Below are 14,119 nucleotides of genomic sequence, written 5' to 3'. Positions count from 1 at the left end.
TTATTGTCTTGGGCCCCAAAATTACTGCAGACAGTGACTGCAGCCATGAAATTAAAAAAACACTTGGTCCTTGAAAGAAAAGCTATGACCAAAGTAGACAACATATTAAAAAGCAGAGACATTACTTTGCTGACAAAAGTCCATCTAGTCAAGGCTATGGTTTTTCCAGTAGATACATGGATGTGAGAGTTGGACTTTTAAGAAAGCTGAGTGCCAGAAGAATTGATGCTTTTGAACTGTGGTGTTGGAGAAGACTCTTGAGAGTTCCTTGGACAGCAAGGAGATCCAACCAGTCAATCCTAAAGGAGATCAGTCCTGAATTGATTGAAATGATGGATGCTGAAGCTGAAGCTCCAATACTTTGGCCACCTGATTTGAAGAATTGACAGATTGGAAAAGACCCTGATTCTGGGAAAAATTGAAGGTGGGAGGAAAAGGGGGTGAGAGAGGATGAGATGGTTGCATCACCGACTCAATGGACATGAGCTTGAGCAAACTCCGGGAGTTGGTGATGGACAGGGAAGCCTGGTGTGCTGCAGTTCACAGGGTTGCAGAGTTGGACATGACTGAGTGATTGAACTGAGCGGAACTGATAATCAGCAGATAGGATGAATTGTAATAATCTTTTTTTATATTTTATTTTTTTAATTAGAGGATAATTACAATATTGTGATGGTTTTTGACATACATTAAACCTGGCATACTGCAGTCCATGGGGTCTCAAAGAGTTACCTCATACAAACTACATATACTAAGTTATGTTTGCTAAATGGTATCCTAGGATGTTGAAAAATGGAATTAGTTCAAGGTTTCATAAACATCTTGGTGGATTAAAACATTTAATTTGTAGATCACTAAACTATGATGCTTTCAATTATTTTATATATGCTGAAATTCTCTTATCAATCCACTATTTTTCTAATAAAATTTAAGTATATGTATAAATAAGTGTCCTCTTGATTTGCATGAAAATGCTAATTTAAATACCATATACCCAAAATATTTATGAACAGTATGTTTCTGGTGGTAATAATATTTATCCATTATGTGAAAGTGATTTCATTAAACATTATCTGTATCTATTACAGAAAAAAATTCAGAAACTTGTTTATATGGGAAGACTTAACGAGAAGGAGTCTTTTGGTGAGATAAGTGTTCTTCTTCAAGTTCCTTTCACCTGCACAATAGTTACTGGAAAAGACGTTGAGATGGCAATTATTGAAGATAAGGACCTACATGGTAAATACATAAATGCCTTTTATTTCAACTATTCTGCCATTGTATTTGATAAGTTTTTTATAAGAGTAGTTGTATTTTATAGACAAATTAGTATACTCAGGTAAGTATGGGTGTATGTGTGTTATTTACAGAGAAAACATATATAATCCCATTTATAACTTCATAGTTTATCTACATTAATTGTGCTACTTTTAGAATATATTAGCAATATTTTATGGAGAAGGAAATGGCAACCCACTCCAGTCTTCTTGCCTGGAGAACCCCAGGGACGGGGGAGCCTGGTGGGCTGCCATCTATGGGGTTGCACAGAGTCGGACACGACTGAAGCAACTTAGCGGCAGCAGCAATATTTTAAAAGACTTGAATTGTAAATTACTAAAATCTCTTTGTTAATTCCCTCTATCATTAATGGCAACATTTCTTCCCTTTCTAGATTTTTTAAAATCACTGTTTCTTTGTTTCTTGTTCATGTCAATTTTGTACTATCATCCAATATATAATCTAGATCAAGTGTATATAAAAATCCGTGGCTTGCAGTATTTAAACTTTTATCCTAAATTTAATTAAAAAAATTTTTTATTGGAATATAGCTGATTCACAATGTAGTGCTAGTTTGAGGTGTACAACACAGCAAAGTGAGTCAGTTATACATGTACACACACCCACTCTTTTCTTTTCCTTTTTAGATTCTTTTCCCATATAGGCCATTACAGAGTATTGCATAGAGCTCCTTGTGCTATACAACAGTTTCTTATTATTTGTCTATTTTATTACTATATACCAAAGTGTGTATGTCAGTTCTAATCTCCCAGTTTTCCTTCTTTATTCCTTAAAGACGTTATCCTTCTTTATTCCCTGGTAACCAAAAGTTTTTACATTTGAGACCATACTTCTGTTTTGTAAATAAGTTTATTTATATCACTTTAAGGACTTCCCTGGTGGCTCAGAGGTTAAAGCGGCTGCCTGCAACGCGGGAGACCTGGGTTCGATCCCTGGGTTGGGAAGATCCCCTGGAGAAGGAAATGGCAACCCACTCCAGTATTCTTGCCTGGAGAATCCCATGGACGGAGGAGCCTGATGGTCTACAGTCCACGGGGTCACAAAGAGTCGGACACGACTGAGCGACTTCATTCTCACTCTCAGTCTCATATCACTTTTACTTAGATTCCACATTTAAGTAATATCATGTGATATTTATCTTTCTTTGTCAGATTTACTTCAATCAGTATGACAATATCTCAAGTCAATCCATGTTGCTGTAAATGGCAGAATTTTGTTCTTTTTAATGACTAATAGTCCATTGTATATATGTACCACAACTTCTTTATCCATTCCTCTTTCGATGGACATTTAGGTTGATTCCATGATCTGGTTCTTGTAAATGGTGCTGCAGTGAACATTGCGGTGTATATATCTTTCTGAATTATGGTTTTCTTTGGCTATAGCCTTAGGAGTGAGATTGCTGGGTCATATAGTTATTTTAGTTTCAGTATTTTAGAAGACACACTATATTGTTCTCCTTAATGGCTGTACATTCCCACCAACAGTGTGGGAAGTTTCCCTTTTCTCTACACACTCTCCAGATGTTATTATTTATACACTTTATTTGATGATGGCCAGTCTGACCATGTGAGGTGATATGTTACTATAGTTTATATTTCTCTAATAATTAGTGATGCTAAAATTTTAGAATAATCACCCAGTCATGTGTGATTGACCCTCTAAATACTATAAATATTCAAATAGGATATGCACTTGAATTTGAAATATAAATGATAACATTGATTAAAAGATCTAGAAACATAGAAATTAACATAGGTGAGAAATTTACTTTCAGTTCAGTTCAGTTCAGTTCAGTTCAGTCGCTCAGTCGTGTCCGACTCTTTGCAACCCCATGAATCGCAGCACGCCAGGCCTCCCTGTCCATCACCAACTCCCGGAGTTCACTCAGACTCACGTCCATCGAGTCAGTGATGCCATCCAGCCATCTCATCCTCTGTCGTCCCCTTCTCCTCCTGCCCCCAATCCCTCCCAGCATCAGGGTCTTTTCCAATGAGTCAACTCTTTGCATGAGAGATTTACTTTAAATAAACTCAATTAGAAATTTTTCATATTATTTATATATGATTTGGCTGAATTCTCTTTTCTGAATTTCAAGGTTTTTTTTAAATGTTTCTTAGAGAATATGTATCCTCTACCTTTATAACTCTGGTTTTGTTTAGCTTCAAATTCATGTGTCAACTTTTAGTAGGTATCCATTTGAAATTGCATTGACTACTTCTTTCCTTCTATGACATTCACTACCAAACCTCTCAAGGTACATGTCACTTAAGAATATGCACTAACTTCTAATTATATTTACAATAGTCTCACTTGACATAGGCTAGATTTTTCTTTTCATGTACCAATGATATTAACTGATGCAAGTTAAATACACTTTGGACTCTTTTGCTTAAAGTAACATATCACACATGAAAGCCCTTCTTTCAAGCATGTATCAGAATCATCTTTGTCATCTGGCAAACTAAAATTCAAATAGATGTCATAGTTTAAGTTTTATTTGTGTTTTTGTGAGTATTCATATTTTTAAATTCCATGTATTTGTTCATTTGGAACTGATGTTATAAACCTACTGACGTGTTGGGTGACTAATTAAACATTTAGTTTTCCAATAATGCATTTTACAATTCCTCTCCAAATTTACTGTATTTAACAATCTTTAATAGATTGCAACATAATCCACATATGAGAAGAAAACATTATCTCAGGGATATAGTTCACACTCTATTTACTCCCATATAAATTATGGTAAAGAACCAATATCACTTAAATGATCCAGATTATTAACGATATTTAGTAAATACCTAAAGGAAGCAGTGCAGTCACTATATTTTTACTAGTAAGTAAAACAGAGGAGAAGGCAATGGCACCCCACTCCAGTACTCTTGCCTGGAAAACCCCATGGACAGAGAAGCCTGGTAGGCTGCAGTCCATGGGGTCGCTAAGAATCGGACACGACTGAGAGACTTCACTTTCACTTTTCACTGTCATGCATTGGGGTAGGAAATGGCAACCCACTCCATTGTTTTTGCCTGGAGAATCCCAGGGACAGGGGAGCCTGGTGGGCTGCCGTCTATGGGGTCACACAGAGTCGGACACAACTGAAGTGACTTAGCAGCAGCAGCAAAACAGAATTCAAGAAACATAAAAGAGTGCATAAATGCTAAATATTATATATGGAGAATTATATATATAAATATATATAATCATAGAGGAAATGTTCAGTAATTAATTGGACATTATTTAAAAGGACTTAAAGTATTTTTTTTTTCATTTAGATTGTTAACTTTCGGAAAATAGCAAATAACTTGTTTTGTAATCTATGTACATTCTTCTCAGATGTTACCTTAAGTGTCTAAAAAAACTAAGAACAAGATTATTAAGTTTAAGCAGTATAAGTATATATTTTCTTAATATTATGACACTGGGAATTTAGCTTATCTGATTACTATTTTTATTAAGGTAAAATTTATCTTTGCCCAGATGCAGAATTTATACCTCAAAGTCATTTAGATTAAAATTATACATACTAACTACCTTAATTTTATTGATATCTGAAATTCTCATCATACCATTAAAACAAGTGTACTGCTTTTGTAATGAGAAATAATTGCTTTCATATAAAAAATGGATTGCCACTGTTATTAATTATATCTCATTCGACCATGAATAACTGAAAAACTAGGAGACAGCTATGGATTTAAATGGGCTTTTTCTAAAAGGAAAATTCCAATTTCAAGGTGTCATCAGTACACACTATCTGAACATTTTTGTTTGTTTTTTTATTAGGAAGAATATCAAAAGACTTTTATCTCTGATAATAATTATTTTAATCAAAAACCTAGGAAACCAGGTTTTTTTATTTTACCACAGATAGGTCTTTTAGATGTTTTAGAAGCAATGAATGTATTCTTATTGAAAAGATCTCCATCCCAACACCCTCGGTATTTCTCCTCTCTGCTGAGAAACGTTATAACCGGGTGTCTCCTTGGTAACAAAGTTAACCAGAAAAGCTTAGGCTCTTGAATGATTTGCTACCATCACTATGCTTTCCTTTCCTGTTTGTTTTTTGTTTCTGTTTGATGATAAAATTGTTGTATAAATATACATTTCCCAGTTAAAAATAAGGTATGACACAATAATTTTTGTCTTGAAATCCTTTTTACTCATTACTAATAATGTCAATAAAGAAACATAAATTAATTTGAGGTTAATTTTTATTTTATTTTGGACAAAGTTTTGTGTGAAAATAATGTATTTCATGTAACTTTCTCAGAAACTAATGTAGTAAAACTTCATTCAGTTCATTAGGAATTTCATAAACATATTGAAGAAAAATATATTGTTAACGATAAAACCATTCAAATATTTTAAACATTTTGTGGACACGTAGAAGTAGTTCACAGTTGGGAAATTAAGTTTATTTTATGAAATATCACATATCTTATACATTATATATATGAATAAATGATAGCATTAATCAGAAAACAATGTTGACCTTGGAATTTTAATTATTTATATTAGCTATTGATAATTTTTGTAAAGTTTATGTTTATTTTGCATAAAGAAGTCAATGTTTTGCTTGGGTATTTTCAATAATTTGTTTCATAAACAAAATATTAAACCATTTCAGTTTATGGTTTTGGGGATGACAGAGTTGACTTAAGTCTGTTTTAAGAAAAGAAGCAGAAAGATCTATAACACTCTATTCTCAATTTTAGACTTGCTGATGCTCTACTTTATAATACACATTAAGCTACTTGTTCTACTCAATGCTGTTCTATCATAAATGTAATCCTTGATGAATTATGCAGTCAGTGATTCAAAGGGTCTGTGTTTGCATTGTTCTTCCATGTCTCTCCACAGGAAGGGATACTTGTAAGTAGGATTATTTGCTATTGGTGAAAATGATCTTACACAATTTGGGCACATTTAGTTTAAAAAATTTAACTATAACCATTTTGCATTCTCCTTGCATAAAGAATTAAAATGTTACCCTGGGTTTTTGGGTGCTTCTATTAAAATATAACCACAAACTACTGTATACACCAAAGAAATAACTGGTTTATTGAACAAGTTCAACTTTGCATTCACAAAGCAATTGTGCAATGTCTTCCACATTCTTTGATATTTTTTCAGTGAGAGGAGTTTTCCGGCTGCCCTTTAAAAACAAGTCTAATGATTTCATGAATACTCTTAAGTCATAAAATACGCTAAAATTTATTTTGGTTTCCAAATATTCTCAACTGAGTTATTAATGCATCTAACTTGATAAGAAACATGTATCCAAATTCGATGCAGTGTTGATTGGCTGCTACATCCTTGTTCCGTGTTTTCTTGCTGCTTGTCAGCTGGGGAATCCTTCTCAGCCACTAGACGCTGCCCCATTCACAAGCCCTCTCCATTTCAGCAATGAAAAACTCCCATCTGATCTCTCACACTGAGTCATTCAAATTTCTTTTCTCTACCAACTGCTTTTAAACAACTCATGCTGTGGGTGATCTTGTTAGGTTCATCCAGATAAGCTCTCTAGAAGAAGATCAACTTGTTAGTAGTCTTACTTTTTTCTGTGAAATCTCTCTAATTTATAATATAACATAATAATGGAAGTCATACCGTAATCATGAAGTGCACATTAGAATACTGCTACCACATTGCTGGGGGCATAATTACCTATATAAAAACCACTTCATTAATTTTCTCATTTGATGAAGACAGTATACTATGGTGAGAATATCATGAGTGTTTCAGATAAAATTTCAGTGTGCTAATTTATAGTCTATCATCTTCTGTGGGGCTTCTCTGGTGGCTCAAATGGTAAATAATCTGCCTGCAATGAGAGAGACCTGGGTTTGACCCCTGGGTTGGGAGGATCCCCTGGAGGAGGGCATGGCAACCCAGTCCAGTATTCTTGCTGGAGAATTCCATGGATGGAGGAGCCTGGTGGGCTACAGTCCACGGAGTCCATGGGGTCATAAAGAGTTGGGCATGACTTAACAACTAAAGACATTATCTTCTGTGAATTGTGGTTGTAAGAAATTACCCACCCCTAGATTCCAATGTTTTAATGGTAAAACTTGGTATAACAATAATTACTTTCTAGAAATATCCTGACCCAAATGAAAGCACTTAGAAAAGCATCAGATACACATTCAGACTTGCATAGTCATATTTGGAAATTTTACAAAAATCTGCATATTGGGTAATCAAAATAGCTAACATTAATGATTCTTTACTGAATTAAATTGCTTTATTTGCATTATCTCATTATGACAGTCCTTTGAGTTAAGCTTATTAAACAAATTTTACAAAAGAGGAAACTAATGCTTATAAAGCAGAAGACACTTGACAAATAAACAGGAATTTGCAGTGATGGAGCCGGAATTTGTACAGGCCCAATTCTGTACAAAGCCCATGCTCTTAACTATGCTTCTCACTTTATAGAGGGGAAATTGGAAACTTAGAAAAAGTGAAATATTTAACTGAGGACATTTGTCTAACGTGTCAGAACACATCTTGGAAACCAACTTTCAAGGCTCACAATTATATAATACTAAGCATTGGTATGCCAAAGCCTTTGACTGTGTGGATCACAATAAACTGTGAAAAATCCTGAAAGAGATGGGAATACCAGACCACCTGACCTGCCTCTTGAGAAACCTGTATTCAGGTCAGGAAGCAACAGTTAGAACTGGACATGGGACAACAGACTGGTTCCAAATCAGGAAAGGAGTACATGAAGGCTGTATATTGTCACCCTGCTTATTTAACTTATATGCAGAGTACATCATGAAAAATGCTGGGCTGGAAGAAACACAAGCTGGAATCAAGATTGCTGGGAAAAATATCAATAACCTCAGACATGCAGATGACACCACCCTTATGGCAGAAAGTGAAGAGGAACTAAAAAGCCTCTTGATGACAGTGAAAGAGGAGAGTGAAAAAGTTGGCTTAAACCTCAACATTCAGAAAACGAAGATCATGGCATCTGGTCCCATCACTTCATGGGAAATAGATGGGGAAACAGTGGAAACAGTATCAGACTTTATTTTTCTGGGCTCCATAATCACTGTAGATGGTGACTGCAGCCATGAAATTAAAAGACGCTTACTCCTTGGAAGAAAAGTTATGAACAACCAAGACAGCATATTGAAAAGCAGAGACATTACTTTGCCAACAAAGGTCCATTTAGTCAAGGCAATGGTTTTTCCAGTGGTCATGTATGGATGTGAGAGTTGGACTGTGAAGAAAGCTGAGCACTGAAGAATTGATGCTTTTGAACTGTAGTGTTGGAGAAGACTCTTGAGAGTCCCTTGGACTGCAAGGAGATCCAACCAGTCCATTCTGAAGGAGATCAGGCCTGGGATTTCTTTGGAAGGAATGATGCTAAAGCTGAAACTCCAGTACTTTGGCCACCTCATGCGAAGAGTTGACTCATTGGAAAAGACTCTGATGCTGGGAGGGATTGGGGGCAAGAGGAGAAGGGGATGACAGAGGATGAGATGGCTGGATGGCATCACTGACTCAATGGACGTGAGTTTGAGTGAACTCCGGGAGATGGTGATGGACAGGGAGGCCTGGCGTGCTGTGATTCATGGGGTCGCAGAGTTGGACATGACTGAGTGACTGAACTAAACTGAACTGAGGCTAAAGTCATGGTGAAAGTAGGCCTGTAGGCCATCTAAATGTCCCAGGAGAAAATGTTTTCTTGCCTTCTCCAGATTTTAGATATCTCTTTCAATCCTGGGTTTTTTCAATCTCTTCCTCCAAAGCCAGCAGTGGCCTACCTCTAAATCTTTCTCTGAGTCTTACACTTTGCCTCATTCATCCACATATTTTTAACTATAGAATGAAATTTATATATTTATTTTTTTTAAAATATACACTGCTTAAGGATTGCAGTCTTATTTATAGCTATTACAAAATACTGGCTATATCCCCCATGTTGTACAGTGCACCCTTGTAACCTGTCTCATACCAACTCCGGGAGTTGGTGATAGACAGGGAGGCCCGGAGTGCTGCAGCCCATGGGGTCACAAACGACTGAGCTACTCAACTGAACTGAACTGTACAAAGGTGAGTTTTAATAGCATAGCCTTTCTTGATTTGGATGATGAATTATAGTAGTATGATTTATTGATACTAAGAATTTTCCAAAATAAACTTCAGGAGATGTGTATATATACATATGTGTATATATATATATATATAACAAATTTAAGCAAATCATAAAAATCCTATGTAAATAGTTCCAGGGCTTCCCAGGTGGCACTAGTGGTAAAGAGCCCTCCTGGCAATTCAGGAGACTTAAGAGACACAGTTCCCTCCATCTCTGAGTCAGGAAGATCCTCTGGATGAGGGCATGGCAACCTACTGCAGTAATCTTGCCTGGAGAACCCCATGGATAGAGGAGCTGGTGGGCTACAGTCCATAGAGTCACAAAGAGTCAAACACCATTGAAGTGACTTCATATGCACACAAACAGTTATATGATTATATACAAAAGAATGGAGACATATCCACCAGGTTGTCAACTACTGTTGTCAGGATGTGGATTGAGTAGCATATTTGACTTTTGAAATTTAAAAAAAAATCTATTAAGAATATTTTAAAGGCAAAAAGATAAACATTGAATAGATTATTTGATTCCCAATTTATGAATCTTCAAAAGTCTCATACTTTTCCAATTTATTTTAGTATTCAATTTTGTAAGATGTATTCATTTTTTAATGTGATTATATTATGAAGATACCAGTTACTTTAAAAATGATAATGGAATTCTCAACAGTTCATTTCAGTGGTTATCCCATCTGCCTCATATAAAGATAGCTGTTTCAGTCTACCTGTTCATTAGACCCTTGACTTTATACCTAGTCTCATGCCCATTTGAGATATCTGTCAAAGGAGTTGACCACACATTTTTAAGTACTACCATATCCCTGGCACTTTGTTCAGTGCTCTAAAATTGTTTGCTATTTCCCTTTTAGAGAAAAAGAAGTAAGTTCCTTTATGTGTAACTTTTCATCATTATTACTATACTTATGAAAACAAAGAGTCAGCATTTAAAATAAGGTCTTCCTGACTCCCGATTCCTATACTGCTTCTCATACATTTATAATTCTGTTATTTTTCATACTATAATATTAATGTATCCTCCTTTATGCACATTGAAACTTTTATACTGCAGGAATTCTTTCTTTTTGAGTGGCAGTTCACAAGTACAAAACTGACCTGTACTTAGAATTATGTCATCTTTATCAACATCACTGAATGCATACAAAAGAATAAATAGTAGCAAATTATATTATCTTGGTTTTAAAGAAACACTATTCAATGTTAGAGAAGTGAGTGAAAGTGAAAGTCACTCAGTCGTGTCCAACTCTTTGCAACCCCATGGACTATACAGTCCACGAAATTCTCCAGGCCAGAATACTGGAGGGGGTAGCCTTTCCCTTCTCCAGGGGATCTTCCCAACCCAGGGATGGAAGTCAGGTCTCCCGCATTGCAGGCAGATTGTTTACCAGTGAGCCACAAGGCACGCCCAAGGTTAGAGAAGAAACGGGTAAAACAACCAGTTGAAAGCAGGGTTCTGTTAGACAATGAATCTTCCTAGTGGTACAATCCAAATCATGTAAAGTGAAAACATAGAATTGTGAAGACGTTTAATGCTCTTTGGCTTCTTAATATTCTTAGTATTCTTCTAGAATACTGTTTATGAGGTACCAACGATTCTTTGATTTTAAAACATAGTGATATAAATTTAACTGCTTGCTAAGACTGATGGTGATTATGAGACCTCAGTATTTTTGACTTGCTGAAAATTAGAGTCAAGGAAGGCTCATTCACATAGCTTTCAAATTCATTTGACGTGTGTTTTAAAGTAGACGTACTGCTTGAATAATATAATAATATTAAAAGTAAGAGAGAAAAGTTTAATTATGTATTATCTGCATGTAACATTGTATAACAGAATCCTAATAGAATTGGCTATTTCATCTGTAGCCATTAAATAGTCTTAAGATATTTTGTTCATCTTTCAACAGATATTTATGAATGCCTGCTTTGTAGAAAACACCATTCTAAGCACTGGGGATAAAATAGTGAACAAAACAAAATCCTTGTTTACATGAAACTTACTTATTGGGGGAGATAAATACTAAAAAAATGTATGCATATATTACATGTCAGGCAGTAATGAGTGCTCTGAAGAAAAACAAAGGATATCAGAAGATGGAGAGAGGCTATTTTAGACAAAAAGATCAAGAAGGAACCCCTAATAATATGATATTGTACCTGAGACCTGAGGAAAGTGCAGAATGTCTGGAGGAGGAAGGACAGGGTCAGAATTAATGAAGAATGTAAAGTCTGAAGTAGAGCCTGCTGAGAATGATTCATGATCAGTTCAGGGTACTTCGAATGAATGACTAAGCAGGAACATTATAAGAGATGAAATCAGAGTAGCAGCAGGAGAAAGGTAGATATAGGGTCATTAAACTTAAGGATCTTTGATTTTACTCTGGGTGAAGCTTTGGGGATTTATAAAATGAAGAGGAATATAATCTAGGTTTGTTTTTCTTTAATCACTTTAGTTCCATATGGAGAACATATTTGAAGGGCAAGGATTGAAGTGAAAAGATCAGTTGTGAGGGCATTAGAAAGTCCATGTAGAAAATGATGATGGCATACTCTAAATCAACTTACTAATTCAGCAAAATCCCTATCAAAATCCCAGCCTGCCCCTTCTTTTCCTTTTGGCAGAAAATGACAGACTGTTACTAAAATTCATATAGAAACACAAGAGATGCAGAATAGCCAAAATAATTTTGATAAGAAGAAATATGGAAGACTTCCAAACTTTAAAACTTATTGCAAAACTGTGTAGTAGTTGCATAAAGAAAGACATATATCAATGGAATACGACTGAGAGTCTAGACATAAACTTCTTATAGTTACGGTCAATTTTTGACAGATGACAAAATAATTCAAAGAGAAAGAATAGCAATTTCAAAAGTGATCCTGAGATAATTGGGTATGCTCACTCACAAAAATGAAGTTGGACTCCTACTTCACGCTACAGGCAAAAATTAAATTTAAATAGTTGCAAAGACATAGAATTGAATGTAATAACAAAACTAATAAGACTCTTAGGATAAAATTTGGGAGTAAGTCTTTATGACCTTAAGTTAGGTAAACTCTTTTTAATTATGATACCAAAGTACAAGCAAGAAAGGGAAAAGAAGTGACTTATTGAAGTTCATTAAAATTAAAAATTTTTGCATTGCAAATTATACTAACAAGAAGTTGATAAGGCAATACACAGAATGGAAAAAAGATTAGAAATAATTTTTATAATAAGGTATTGAATATAGAAAGAGTGCTAACATCCCCATTAAAATCAGTGAATAGTCTGAACAGATATTTTTCCAAAATATAAAATAGGGTACTGTGCACATAAAAAGATGCTAAGCGTAATGATTAAGAAAGTGCAAATCAAAACTGCAATGAGATAACATTTCTTTTCCACTATTGTAGCAAAAATTTTCAAAGAAAGACAATAAATGCTTTCAAGGATGTGAAGTAATGGGAATTCTCATACACAACTGATGGAAATACAGAATGGTGCAACCACTTTGAAAAATAACTCGATAGTTCTTCATAAAAACAAACATACCTTTACAGCATAAGTAAGCAATTGCACTCGTAGGTGGTTGTAACAGTATTATTCATAGTCGCCAAAACCTGGAAACAAATGTTCATCAACTGATAACATGTGATATATCCATACAATGGAATACTGAGCAATAAAAAGGAGTGAAGTACTGATTCAGAGTGCAGCATGGATGGGGCTTCCCTGTGGCTCAGATGGTGAACAATCTGCCTGCAATGCAGGAGACCCAGGTTCTATCTCTGGGTTGTAAAAATCCCCTGGAGAAGGGAATGGCAACCCTTTCCAGTATTCTTGCCTGGAGAATTCCATGGATGAACCTTGGAAACATTGTGCTAAGTAATAGAAGCCAGTCACAAAAGATCGTGTATTATGTAATCCTGTTTCTATGAGATATCCAGAATAAAATCTATAGAGATAGAAAGTAGATTAGTGGTTGTTAGGACTGAGAGAGAAAATGGAGAGGGATGAAGAGTGACTGTTAAAAGATGTGAATTCTTTTGCATGGTAATAAATATTCTAAATTAAATTGTGGTATGTTTCAGTTCAGTTCAGTTCAGTTCAATTCATTCGCTCAGTCATGTCTGACTCTTTGCGACCCCATGAATTGCAGCACTCCAGGCCTCCCTGTCCATCACCAACTCCTGGAGTTCACTCAGACTTATGTCCATTGAGTCGGTGATGCCATCCAGCCATCTCATCCTCTGTCATCCCCTTCTCCTCCTGCCCCCAATCCCTCCCAGTATCAGGGTCTTTTCCAATGAGTCAACTCTTCACATGAGGTGGCCAAAGTACTGGAGTTTCAGCTTTAGCATCATTCCTTCCAAAGAAATCCCAGGGCTGATCTCCTTCAGAATGGACTGGTTGGATCTCCTTGCAGTCCAAGGGATTCTCAAGAGTCTTCTCCAACACCACAGTTCAAAAGCATCAATTCTTCAGTGCTCAGCTTTCTTCACAGTCCAACTCTCACATCCATACATGACCACTGGAAAAACCATAGCCTTGACAAAACAGACCTTTGTTGGCAAAGTAATGTCTCTGCTTCTTAATATGCTGTCTAGGTTGGTCATAACTTTCCTTCCAAGGAGTAAGCGTCTTTTAATTTCATGGCTGCAATCACCATCTGCAGTGATTTTGGAGCCCCAAAAAATAAAG

General features: G+C 35.7%; 1 protein-coding gene across 1 annotated transcript in view; it reads left to right on the top strand.

Moving 5' to 3' along the window:
* Nucleotides 1–14,119, top strand: part of CNBD1 (cyclic nucleotide binding domain containing 1) — a 531,230-nt gene that overhangs the window by 380,777 nt on the left and 136,334 nt on the right. Inside the window, exon 12 of the mRNA XM_010862239.1 lies at nt 1,089–1,239. Within this exon, the coding sequence (XP_010860541.1) occupies nt 1,089–1,239 (151 nt within the window). The remainder of the gene's footprint in view (nt 1–1,088; nt 1,240–14,119) is intronic.

The sequence above is a fragment of the Bison bison genome, unplaced genomic scaffold (assembly GCF_000754665.1).
Source record: "Bison bison bison isolate TAMUID 2011002044 unplaced genomic scaffold, Bison_UMD1.0 scf7180017858048, whole genome shotgun sequence".
Classification (NCBI taxonomy): domain Eukaryota; kingdom Metazoa; phylum Chordata; class Mammalia; order Artiodactyla; family Bovidae; genus Bison; species Bison bison.
Note: the sequence above shows the minus strand (reverse complement) of the source record. Positions and strands in the feature narration are given on the sequence as shown.